Raw genomic sequence first — 14,249 nt, 5'->3', positions numbered from 1 at the left:
TCCGTGAAATCAGCTCGGATAACACGGGCTAACAGCGACAACATCAAGAGAGAATAAGTAAATGCAACTTGAAATTTCTTTATAGTTGTTGAGGCTTAGAACATTCATAAGAATATTTCACTTAGAATAGAATAGCTAAAACATGATTATATTAATTGTATCCGGTGAATATAATAAAGAAGACAGGCAGTAGGTTTTTTCATAAAACTCTTGTATCAAAGTAACGTATACAGTAAGGATATTTTAGTTAAGGTTCTATACACATACAAAGCAAATAGTCACAGTCGTACATAGTTCAAATAAATTGATTATTTTACACACTTATACTTTTAATAAAGCAATCGTCCATTTATGACATTTTATTATTTAAAAAAGAACGATACATTTAATACATTTAGTAGGTTATAAATGGTTACATTGTACAAATAAACTTTTTTAAAGTAAATGTGTAGTGTTCGATATATTCTTATTTTCAAATAATTTTTTTAACTAGCTAGCTACCCAATGTAGGAGCTCACAGATTTCAATTTCTGTCATGAGAAACAAATATTATTTGAAATTCAGCTTAAAGGTTTTATAGTGTTTTGTTACTTAATCCACTCGCATACATCTTAGTGTGTGTAGTGGGTTTTCAAAAGCGCACTGGTTAAACGACAACGCTACATTTTAACTAAATTGATTACAAAATAACTAAAATAATTCGTGGGAAAGTTCAACATGCTAAAATTTTTATTTCTTGCGGAAATTAGTCAACTCTTTCTTAACTGGTATTAAAATTACAATCGCCATAATTATGTAAATGTTTAGGATAATAATCTTCCTGAACCGAGGCTTTCTAAAGAAACAATAGAAAATATATATGTGGTAACATAAATAACTCTTTGAGCTCTGGCACAAAAGTTGTCAATAATGTATACAATTATAATCTTTTAACAAAAATGTCATATTTTAATTGACGTGAAATGGTGAAGATCTTATGTATGTCGCATAACTATCATCATTATGGAGCTTTCGATGCGTTTTGGGACGCTATACCGGCCACAGCATAATTGCATCTGATATATTTTAGCTCTGAAAAGTATTATTTTACACCTGACGTTTACTTGACATATGAATTTAGTTCAGAAAAGGGTTTGAAAGAAATTAATAGGGTAGAAAAGTATTTTTGCAACTATTCTATTTGTACCTGGCTGGTTTTGTCATCCAAACGTAACATACATTTTGAAAAAGGCAAAAAGTTAGTAAAGTTTTGTGTAGTGTTTTTTTGTATGTATTTCCTTCTGTTAAAAATTCCTTAATTTTTTTAAAGTAATTAAAAATATACCACGCTAGCAGTATAAACAATTGTGACGTTTATGGATTTAAAACAATTTCAGTAAGAGAAGCATAAAGTTAGTTTAATCATTTCAGTTCAGGAATTTAGATGTCAAATATGTACCACGCTCTAGTTGTCCCGTTAAAAGTATAATGGTCGCCATTTTTAATAAAGAGAATCAAGATCGGCATATTAGTATTTACCAGGTAGCTTAGGAACAGAAAATTACTGATAAAACAGTTTAAATCTGTGCGAAAAAGCTAAGACATACAAAAGAGCTCGCTATTTGCATACCTACCATACGAACTTACAATAGGTAACCCAATGAACCGTGTACTCATTTGCGATTCTTTGTTGAAACGTACTAAAACATAACCGTTTTTAAAGAGATTGATAACTGCTAATGAAAATTAATTACTGCAAGAACCTGTCGTGGTCGAAAATCGATCAGTCTTCACAGATTGCGACAAAATTCTGGTTAACCTGTAATAAAGATATGCTGTGGGATTGGAAGAGCAATTATCTATAGCTATTACCATCGACCGGCTAGACAAACAAGCAAGTGTGATTTTTCATTATAACATCGCTAGACCACACATTCTTTTAGCCACCTAGTAAAAATAAAGTCTAGCGTTTCATAGAGGAAGACTTCTCTTAAGAAACACTTCTCTCTAATGATCAATTCCGGCTGTCTTCTCCAAACTTGTTTATTTACTAACTTGTTATATTCTTACCTATCTGTTCTTTAATAATTAAAATTGATGGATCTGCCAGACTGTAAAGGGTCATTATAGATAATGCCCTATCAAAACCACCATCATCTTATTGAAAGGTACTTCGGGTTTTTCCGGGTTACGCCGGGGTTTGAACATGATCTTTTTTGCACGTTTTTTTCGTACGTCATTAACTTCCTCATCAATTATCAATCTCTTCGGTTCTGTTTCATTATTTTACAAAAGGAATCTGAAATGAGTATATGGTTCATAGCTTCTTTCTATGATCTTATTTGGTATCTAAACATCAAGTTTTTTTGGATGCCTAGCTTTTATCAAATAGGTCAAAACCGTTTGGAGGTTAATTTTACTTTTTACTGCCACATCGTAAATATTGATACGTCAATGCTGAATCACTTTTTTTAAGAAAATTGAATTTGAAAATTGAACGAAACAAGACAACTAGAATGAGATGCATCTTTGAATTGAAAGTTCACGGATTGAAAACGAGTATATCATCCTGTGCTCAGTCTAATGACGCATTGGAAAGTTAATATTTTTTTCTATTAATTATTTTTAAAATGGTAAAACATATGGATTTCTTTATTACATTCAATTATTTTGATGTAAATAGAAACAAATGAAAAATAGTTACAACCGAAAATTTGTTTTCTTTTAAAAATTTTAAAAACAACCAGATGCAAGCTGTCCAGCCAGAGAGCTTTTTTACAAGTTCATATATACTATTTACAAAAACATTTTTTTTTCACCCTTCTTAATTTATAGAAATTATTATATTTTAATAATATGATTGTTTAATATTTTTTTTTCTTGGAATAGATTGTGATGATCTTATCTTCAAAAGACGTTGGAAATAAGGTGTCTGTTCTCTGGCCTGCGACTGTAAGTTTGTCTGTTTTTTACCGTCTTTTGTTCACCTCTATATAGTTAGATTGTCAAACCAAGTAACGTATCTTGGATTACCTATCTTTTCTTCCTACTGCTGACATTTTTGTGTTTAAATTTTTTGCAGTTGCTTCCGATAGATAGATTTTCGAATCCCTCTTGAGCGGTAAGAAATCGATAGCTCCTATATAAAGTAAATAGTCACCCTCGTACGTAGTTTAAATAAATTAATTATTGTACATATATAATACAGCAAGAAGTCATTAATCACGTTTTATTAATGAAATAAAAAACGTTACATTTCTAACTATTTATTCTCATTTTTATTAACTTTTTATCTGTTTAGCTCATTCATTATTTCTAGGTTAGTTAGTTACGCAAACATTAGTTAATACAGCAAAAATTCTACAAAAAATATGCTTTAAATCTTATGACAATACTAGATCCTAGTAGTACAATATAAATATTAGAGGGACCGGAAAGTAATGTCGTGTCAGTCGATATATTTTGGAGAAAAACCGATTAATTTAACCGCAGCAGCATTGTAAATTTGTATCATAGATGAAAAAATGTTGTTGATGACGAATGAGAATATATTGTTGATTAGAAATAAAAACTTGTTAAATATGCAGTCGTGTGAATTTAACTTAAAAGCGCGACATTACTTTCCGGTCCCCCTAATAGATTAGTTTTTAAAATAGACGTGCAGTGTTCGATCAAGTTCTATTCTTCGAATAAACTTTTCAACAGCATCAGGTATGAACTTGCAGTTTTCAATATCTGTTAATGGAAGCAAATTAATAGATTTAAATTAAAATAAAAAACGATTCGTTTGAAAATTCTAGGTGTTTAAATTTTCAATTCTTACCAAAAATATATCGGCTCTTTTTGTCTATTTTAAGTTAATCGGCATAATTAGTTAATGTTTAATTAAGATAATAAACTTACTGCGCTGAAGCTTTCTAAAGAAACAATAGAAAATCCGTATGTAGTGACATAAATAGGTCTTTGAGCTCTGAAACAAAAATAATAAATAATGTATATAATACGTTCAACAAACTGTCATTTTTAACTAATACGAGGGCCAAACTGAAAGTTTTTAGAACTGGCAACTTAAAAGCATTATATTAAAAAAATAAGTTTAAATTTTGAAAATAGAACTCTTTACCAATAATATTGAGTATACATTTCATTCATTTGTCATTTGTTTTACGATTTGGCGGCAAATTGAAAATTGTCTGTGCACGTCAGAATGAATTTAAGCCGAGAAAATTTTCGTGCAATGATTTTTTATGACGTTCGATGTCATATAAGTCAACAAGAAAGTTATGATAGACTTCGATTGGCTTTTCACGATGAAGCCCCATCTCGTGCCACAGTTTACAACTGGTTTAATGAATTCAAACGTGGTCGAACTAATCTCACCGATGATTTGCGTGAGGGACGGCCTTCTACAGCGACGACTGAAGACAATATCAGTGTTGTGCGGCGTATGATAGAGACTGACAAAAGAGTGACCTATCAGCAGATTCGGACAAGTCTAGGCATAGGTATGAGTCAAGTGCACAAAATCCTCCATGAACATTTAGCGGTCAGGAAGCTTTGTGCCCGCTGGATACCGCATAATTTGACCGAGGCTCAAAAACTCCGCCGTGTTGATTGGTGCCGAGAAATGATCCAAAAATTTAACGGAGGTGACTCAAATGCTGTGTTCGACATACTAACGGGTGACGAAAGCTGGATTTACTGTTATGATCCGGAAACCAAAAGACAGTCTGCTCAGTGGGTGTTTCCTTCCGAAGAGTTGCCAACTAAAGTGAAGAGAGGTCGAAGTGTTGGAAAAAAGATGGTGGCCTCGTTCTTCGGAAAGACAGGTCATTACGCGACAGTTGTCTTAGAGGATCAGAAAACGGTTAATGCAGAGTGGTACACTAACAACTGTTTGCCACTTGTCTTGGAAAAAGTTCGAGAGAAACGACCTCGCAGCAGGATCCTCCTTCATCACGACAATGCCTCGTCGCACACCGCCAGGCAAACGATCGACTATTTGGCGACCTCAGACGTGGAATTACTGGGTCACCCGCCGTATAGCCCCGACCTCGCACCCTGCGCTTTTTATTTATTCCCGAAAATAAAAGAAAAACTTCGAGGAAAACATTTTATGGACGCCGAAGAAGCAGTGGCTGAGTTTCAAAACGCCGTCGAAGAGACCCCTAAGGCCGAGTGGGCAAGGTGCTTTTCTCAATGGTTCCATCGAATGCAGCGATGTATAGATGTAAATGGACGCTATTTTGAAAAGTTATAATAAAACTAATAACTTGCTAGAATGCTTAGTTTTTGATTTTCTAAGAACTTTCAGTTTGACCCTCGTATGTAATAGTGAAGATCTCACGTATACCGTATAAGTATAATCAATAATGAACTTTTGATGCGTTGTGGGACGTTATACCAGCCACAGCAGTACACGGCCTCTGATATGCTTTCGCTCTGAAAATAATTATTTCGCACGTGAAGTTTACTTAAAATGGTAAGGTTATTTAGAATTATTTTCAAAAATTGTATTACACTGTCGCTTCAATCATTGGTCCGGCATTACGAGTATTTTCAATTTTAAATACTAAATGCGTATGCAGTAATGGCCTAAACCGAGGTTTCATTAGATCTTGTTCTCCCTTACTACATAGGGCATTCCGATAAACTGGAATATCTAAAGAGGGAGTCTTAGAGCTTAGAGCTTAGAGCTTAGTTATTGTAATTAAGGTAAGGCTAAGCATCCGCCTCGCTCTGTTACCGCAAACAAAGTAAAACTATAAATGTCATCGAGCCAAAAGTACTTGAAAAGATGAAAAAAGGTATATGTATTTGATTCTTTTGAGAATTATAATGATAGTGTCTTGTACTTACAGAATCAATAAGCTTTTGTCCGTACCAGCAAAGCACTCCAATCTGAACGACAGTGGTCGAGAGGAATAATTTGTAGTTCAAATCATACCATTTTTCTACAAACTGTAAAGAGTATATTCTAATATGCTACAAACTTAACACCGTTAAAAAAATTGTTTTGACAAAACACGATTAAAAATAATTTGCTATTTATTATTAAGATGAAAATGAACCGTCTTTGAAGGGATTCATAACTGGTGACAGAAAGCGGAACACGTTTGACAAGAATGCGCGAAAAAGGTCGTGGTCAAATATCGATATTCTCAATAAGGTTCCAGTGTGTGGTAAGATTGGGGGGACTTTGTTTATTATTAGTTATAACCGACAGGCTGAACTATCAAGTCAGATCTCTACTGCCAACAAAACGGACGGACTTAATCATTAGGTGTGTGATTTTTCATCATAATGAAGATTAGACCCGTCACGTTTTTAGCCACTCAGCAGAAACTAAAAAAAGGTTTGCTGGGAGTTGATAATGTATTCACCAATAGCTTGTTATTGCTTTAAACCATGGTTGCACAGACTTATTAAGACTAGGGGCCACTCGGGCAAATCAAGAACTGATGGCGGACCGGCCGCCCGAAGTATAGGTAATTAAATTTTTTTGGTTTTATTCTGGAATAGAATTCAATATTTTTCGAATGTACAACAGTATTATTTTTGCTGTCGGCGTGCCACCAGTATTCGACCGGTGGGCCGCATGCGGCCTGCGTGCCGCGGTCTGTGCATCCATGCTTTAAACCTTGTACTTTTAAATATAAAGCTTTCTTGGTCTCTTTTTAGACTGTTAACATTGAGAGACAACTGTCACAACTACTTATCGCATCTTGGTTACTAGAAGCCACAAAATTATACGCGACTCACCATACAGCAGTATCCGCTGAAGCATATTAAAATTGAGCTGTTAAGAAAATTCACAAAAAGTGAAAAACTAAATTCGTTTTCTATGTCTTCACACAACCTATTAAAGAACAAAAAAAATACTGAAACATTTTATTTAAATTAATATTTATGTTAACGTATTTATGTAACAAATATTATATACTTATAATTTAAAATATCTCTTAAGAATAATTTGATCATGGAGAACCATTGATAATTTTTTTACATAGTTGTAATGAAATAGGCGTTTGTCTTCCATCTCACCTGATGGAAAGAAACCTGTTCACTCTACTCTTAAAGGCTCCAGAGTTCAACTCATCAGGAAAAAGACCAGACCCCGGTAGGTCCTTCAGAATCTTTGCGACACTCATCAAAAACGAGTTGTCAAACCGTTTAGTTCGACTTTTGGGTATGTCAACATCGTATGGATGAAACTTTTGCCTGCGTAGTCCGATAAAGGAATGGAGATAGCTCAATCAGTTCGAAAAGAGTCTTCGAGCACTCTACAGAGTGTATCCTATAAAAAACCGATAAGCTGGCAACTGACGAAGATTCTCAAGGTTTGGATTGATAATATTAATGTTGTCCAGTAGTAACATATTTTTTTAAGCTTCTGTTTCAAAGATAAATTTTTTAATTATTTTATACAGATAAACATGTGATAATTGATTTTAAAATACGATCGCCTTATGTGTAAAGATTGTATTACATGTTGTCGTTTTAGGAAATAAAACGTGGGTAAATAATGTCGGATTTTTTAAAAAAGATTTAAATTTTACAATAGATAATATATGTATCACTGTCAAGCAGTTTCAAGACGACAATCTCACATGTCACACAACCACCGCAATAATGAATTTATTATAAAGAAAATTTACTATCAAATCAATTCATGAAATTCGGCTGTCAATTTGCTGCCCGTATTATGAGACTTAACGCCATATGTTGTGGTGTTAGTATTTAGTATAGTGAGTAAATCAAATCGATGGCTGCCTCAAAGGTTAAATCGGACATGAATATTGAACATATCCGTCATTTTGTAAAAATATGATAAAAAATTGGAAAAAAAGATCGACGTATCTATTGTCGTAATGAAATTGTTCGATATTTTTTTTTAAATTTCCAAATCATACTCTTTAAAAAAAATATCTTCAAGATAAATTAACAGATTTTAATATAAAATAATTGTTCGTTTTCAATAAAAAAAAACAACTCCTAGTAAAATACTCATAGATGGCTGTTAAGATTTTTGAAGATGATATTATAAGCAATCGTAAAAAGGGTCATGGGAAGTCGAAAGTGATAAAGAATAGAAACTACTTCAAATATTACATATTTAACTGACTTGGTTAGGGTTTGATGTCTTATGACAACATCAGCGATATTCTTTCGGTATACTTCCTCTATGTTAGTAATATTCATAGATTTTAAGTTTTCTTTTATGTTCTCTCTGTATTGACCTGAAGGTAGATAAAAGTTAAAAATAATTAAAAATTCATTATACAGTATTGTTGTCGTGGAACACTTAAGAATTAGCAACAATTTACCCTAATTTCGTAAAATAAGTTTTCTTAGTAAGCAGTTGAACAAGTGTTATATGCTAAATATAGATAGTCTTATCTATAATAAATTTTATTACAAATTTCCTTTGCGACGTACTATTTTTTTTTTGAAGTATAATTTTAAAAAGTATCGAATTTCTTCATTAAATTCAAATATTTTGGTAGAAAGAAAAATAAATAAAAATTACTATAAACAAAAATATATAAACAAGTTTCTTTTTTAAAATCGTAACTTCTTTTATTTTATGTAAACCAGCCAGATACAAATAGTAGAGTCAAAGAGATTTTGTTGCAAGTTACATACTATTTACGAAAAAACTTTTTTCCATAACTAATATATATGTAAGAGATTTCCTGCTTTGTCATGACACATCACGATATATATAGATCTATAAAGTTTGATGACTTTAAATTTAGTTAAAATTTAAAGTCATCAAGCTTTACCAACAATTTTAAAATACTGCAATTATATTTTAAAATAAGTTATTATTGATTATAATCAATAATGACAAATATTTTCAACAAAAATTTATTAACTTAGAAACAACAAACGTAGGATCGACATCAACAACGAGGAAATTCTTCCCGGATGCCGTATCAACCCACCGCGTACTCCGGAATGTTCAGCCGGATATGTGTCTGGTCCAGATGTTCACAGAGCACGGGGAATTCTATGAGTACCTGCACAGGATTAAGCACAAGGAGAGTCCCCCGTGCATTTCTGACCCGGAAGTGGACCAGACCGCTGTGCACATTATTGGCGGCTGTCCTGTGTTAAGAGGACTCCGTCATGGTCTCTAGGTTGAGATAGAGAAAAAAGTGAAAGAAAAAAGTGTCGCCTCGATCATTGACGACAACAAATGTCGTCCTGCTTTTCTGAGGTTCTGCGGAGAAGTGGTGCAGCAGACCACTGCACGAAACAAGAGCAAGGATAAAAATTAAAATGTACAAAATATTTAAATCAGCTTTGTAAAGTCCACGCCACAAACAAAGCAGGGGGAAAAATATTAAAAAAAAAATCGAAAAAAATTTTCAATTTGATATTTATACTAGTTTATAATTAAAATATAAATATTTTTTTGCACTTACCGAGAGGATATGTTTGTACAAGCTGATCGTCTAATGGTACGTAAAATATTTTTTGTATTCTGATAGCAAGCAACTTGAATTGAGATACAATTTGACACAGAACTGCGCAAAATAATATATCAGAAGATGACACTAACATGACTCCTACGAAACCTGAAAAAGTTTTAATATTTTAAATATTTACATACAATTTCGTAACTGTTAGTTAGTCTGGACCACTTTTGTAAGTTGTGAGAAGAATGTCAAAAGTGTAGGGGAAATTTGATAGAAAATATTATCAAAGCTCTATCTATAATATACTTAAAGTTACGAGGTTTTTACCGCGTCTTGATTAGAGCCTCATTACACATGCAGATTTTTTTTATTTGTGATTATACAGATATGGAAATTAAAACATTATAATTCTCTCACATTCTCAAACATTAAAAAAGGATTTTTTTAAAAGTTGTTCTTCCCCCGCAACATACAAGAGAGTATGGTAAAAGTGTACACAGTTGCCCACAAATGAGTTTCTAATGAATGTATATAGTATATCATATGTTATAGTAAGAGTGGCATTAAACAGGCCATGTAGCGCGCAGAACATGTGGCCAAGTTCTAGAGTGATGACTACGGACCGGCCAGCACGGCATAGGTCCGGTTCACTTGCACCCACGTCCACTCACAAGGAGGACAATCGACTTTGTTATAGTCATCGGAAAATTTAGGAGGTTTGTCGCTTTAAACCAGTCTTGTTGGAAATCTATAGGAGAGCTATGATCCCGTATCCGCTGCAAACGATTGAATGGTCTACTTAAAAATAGAGTCTAGTGAAAGACAATCCAATCAATTTAAGCCTAAGCCAGCTGAAAATCCGTGACTACGAAAAAATTCATGAAAAACTGACTTCTTTACCTGCCGTGGTGGTGGTTTCTTTATATATTGTTTACTATACTTTGTCCTTTCTAATACAATAAAAAATCGAATGGTTTTCAAATAAGCCCTAAATTCTGCCTTTATAATATTTACAAAACTAGCATTTGGCCAATATTCTCTTTCGAAAGCGTTGTCTCGCTCATATACCGGCGTCTACATTACAACCTTTACAACTTCTCCAAAACAACTTTCCCAGCTTACAGCTACCGTAGCGGCGTGGTATCAACATAACATTGGCTGCTACTTTGACTTCAAACTACTGATGGTTCAATAATTTCTTTAGGCCTGTTTAAAGACCTAATTGGAGAAAACCTCTCAGAGATGCGGGTCTCGGTTCCGCCAGTCGGGGCTGACGGCGCTATGGTGTATTATTTGTGACTTTATTGCACTTTATTTCAAACCCTATCCTGACGCAAGAATACAATTATGTTGCGGCCAGTGGCTAATAAATTTATTACAAATTATTGTTCCTGTTCTACTCACCAGTGGAGATGGCCTTTATTAATATAAATGAAAGACGCGACAACCATATTTAGATTCTATTTATAATTTTTAATTATCGTTAAAAATTTATTTAAAGAATATATCCTCGAAATGCAAAGAAATTTATTAAAGAAAAAAAAAATACTTAGCACTCCTTGAAATAGAGCCAGAACTTCAAAAACTCCGTGTTTATAAGCGTCGAAGGGAAACCAGTAAGATACAATTAAGTCCAGTTGAACATCTTGACCCAACATATGTCTTATGGATATGATGTAAGGGACTATCGCAAATAATGACATCAAAAATCCGTTGAAGAAGAAGGTTCCTAAAAAAAAAGAGTATTTTTCAATCGCGATATTATAATTAGCTTATAGAAGTCAGAATATATTTTCTATTGCGTTAAGTATCTCTATAGGTAGGGTTACTGTATTTATATTTTTTATTCTTTATGATATAGCAAAAAATTAAAAAAAAAAAACTTTGAATATGAAAAGTAACAAAATAGATAATAACTAAAAAATAAATAATTCATACAGTGGTACAACTTGCGGCCTCTTTTGGATGCAAATGAGAGACATGAAGTAAAAGGCAGTTTAAGTATTTTAACTAATTCGATGATTTATGAATTAATTTTTGTTGTTGTCAAAAGATTTTACAGAACTTTTTAAAGTGTTTGGCTCTGGTCATTAGATTATTTATTTTACAGTATTCGAAGGTTGCCAAACTTTCAGGTTGTTTCGGCTTAGAACGCAAAATAAATTGACTCGATGCAAGAGATGGCTTCGGCATGGGCTGTCGCTTGTTTAGCATTGAACTTTTTACGATTACACTAGATTTTGTGGGCTTAACTATCACCAGTAATAAAGCGAAGATGATCAAGGGTGTCATATCCTATGTCATCGAGATTTGTTAACTAAAAGTGTTCGCTAAAAAGAGATTCCTTACTGCTTAGTAACTTTAAATACAGCTATTTTATTTAATTCGTATCTTAGTTGCTTTGCTTCTTTGAACAAATTATTATAAATTGGTCTATTAACACTTACCGAGTATGGAAGAGAACGGCTTATCTGCATCAGGTAGGCATATAAGTTAAAAAACTAATAATCAAGTAGGTAAGTATATAAAAGTAGCGCAAACCTTTTCCTATATACATTTGGTCCCTTAATTCGGAGCAAACGAGGTCATACTCCTCCCGAGTGACCGCATCTTCAGGCCACATGCTTCGCAGCACAGCTATGAGGTTCTCATGTACAGGTCGATTGTACACTATTTTGTGCGACTTTATTACGGCTGTATTAAAAAATGTATTCAAAAATTATAATAACTTATTTTAACTTAATACACACAGGGTGATTGGAAATAGGTGTGCAAGCGTCGAATGATGTGATATAGGTAATCTGCTATCGATTAAAGTACAGTACACCATATTCAAAAATCGATGACTTTTATGAAAATGCTAAGTTTATGACATAAAAAGATATTAATTAAAAATATTTAGTTTTTCTGTGAAATTTTCCAAATTTCAGAAATGTTGAATAATTGCGAATTAATAAATTATTTAACACTACAATAATATAAAAAGATCTGACTGTACGTGGTTTAAAAGGCATAGATTATCAAAAAGTTTTTTCTTTAACATTATTATAAAACATTTAAATAATAAATTATACAAATCAACGCATAAACTTCTCGTTTTGATGACTTCCTAAAATGTTATAAAGTCTTTAAAGTAGGAATTACATGTTCTTAAAAAGCATTTGTTATATTTTATTGAAATTAGTAACGATTAATCAAGCATCTTTATTCACCCCTTTAAATCTTTTAAACCTATTTATAACCACACCGTATAACATAGACACCGCATACTAAATTAAAGTATTGATAGGATGAGATTTTAAACAATACGCGTTTTTATTTTATTTTTCTCACTCTATATTTAATGAGCGGTCAACTGCCCTCGTGATATTGAGATGTTAATGTCACATTCCTAAAGAGATTTTAGATGTTCTTTGCGAGTGTGCATCGAAAAGATGTGTGAAAGTGTAAAAGAGCAAATAACATAGTAATATGTATCCAACGCAGGGCGCATTCCTGAACACGTCGTTATAAACGCCCTCGGCGGTGTTTTGGATCATTGTTATGGCTTCAAGTGTAATCGTCAAGATCAAACTGACACACTCGAACACGTACAAGGCATTCCAAAGTTTCCTACAACACAAAAAATATAGCGAAAGTGCAAGGAAATATTGAGTGTTTTTTACTAAGATTGTTTATTGTTTTATGTGTTTTATCCGTTTGCATTAGCTTCAACAGGTTTGAGATAAAATTGAAATAGAATGAAAAGAAAATGAAACTCTTAACAGAAACCAGGCCTAGAGTTTTCTTTCAAGAACTTTAACTTGAGTATCATATTTATTTCTTCGTATTGGGAGGCCGCCAAGCTTTTAGGTCTCCTGAGAAAGGAATCTGGGCTGTTAGTTGCAACGCGCTTAGTATTCCGATGTGGATGATCAGGAGGGCTGAACCTTAGCTCCATCGGCTCTTATTACTCCTTTTACTTGATTTTTATCAATGAATTATACGAAATCAATTTTAGAATAACTCAATTAAAATAAGTAATAGGTTGTTATTGTTATTTATTCTCGATCTATATTTACTTTTGTTAATGCAAAACGATGTAATTGCATAACTTTAAACCTAATGTGCTTAGAAACGTCTGTATGGTGCGTACACCCAATAAATATGTTGTGAAATTACATAGATTTTTTTTTATTTTTAACAAGGATATGTCAAAATAGATTTACTGGATACAGGATTATATCGAAAGAAATAAAGAAAAACAGGAGAAGAGGGTAAACAATGTAAAGCGTCTCTTACTTACGTTGCTAGTGGTGAATCTTTGCATGTCAATCGGATGCTAGCCATTCGAAATCCCATTTTCGCAAAATAGTAGGTATCTTCGTACTGGCTTTTGTCAAATTTGAAAACCTATAATCCGATACGATTGAATACCTTGTGTTTGACAATATAATTTTATCATATTAATAGTGAAATGTAGATTTCATAATAGAGTCAATATTAATTAAGAAAATTTTTTCTTTAGTTTAAGTTGGTACCCTCTCGTCTGATTGAATTGTGCCTCGCGTACTAAAGTACAAGTTGAAATTAAAAATATTTCTTACTCGCGAAACACGGAAAGGAGCAAGTACAAATTAATTATAAGTAATAATGTATGTTTAATAGCAATTCAAATTTTTTTTTTTTTGTGTTACCTTACGGTAACTTACAGTACCTTATGGTAACCGACAGACCAAAAATCATGTTACAACTGAACTTTGAAAGGGAATATAAATATTATACAAACCATATATTCCAAATTATTGGGGTATTCAAATTTCCATAATTTTTTTAACTTTTTTGTCCTAACAATCTGTCAAATTT

General features: G+C 32.8%; 1 protein-coding gene across 1 annotated transcript; it reads right to left on the bottom strand.

Moving 5' to 3' along the window:
* Positions 1-3,657: 3,657 nt before the first annotated feature.
* On the bottom strand, positions 3,658-13,745 carry LOC137925817 (odorant receptor 4-like). Its single transcript, XM_068769275.1, has 11 exons — positions 13,690-13,745; positions 12,868-13,016; positions 11,946-12,098; positions 10,954-11,133; positions 9,411-9,563; positions 8,105-8,219; positions 6,742-6,838; positions 5,839-5,940; positions 5,333-5,421; positions 3,883-3,949; positions 3,658-3,714 (listed from the first exon to the last, which is right to left on the bottom strand). Exons 1-11 carry the CDS (start codon positions 13,743-13,745, stop codon positions 3,658-3,660), a joined length of 1,218 nt encoding a protein of 405 aa, XP_068625376.1.
* Positions 13,746-14,249: the final 504 nt, after the last annotated feature.

The sequence above is a fragment of the Battus philenor genome, unplaced genomic scaffold, assembly GCF_028537555.1.
Source record: "Battus philenor isolate CCGP_79_NKW_IND1 unplaced genomic scaffold, ilBatPhil1.0.hap1 SCAF_28, whole genome shotgun sequence".
NCBI lineage: Eukaryota > Metazoa > Arthropoda > Insecta > Lepidoptera > Papilionidae > Battus > Battus philenor.
The sequence above is the reverse complement of the archived record's forward strand: the minus strand, read 5'-3'. Positions and strand labels throughout refer to the sequence as shown.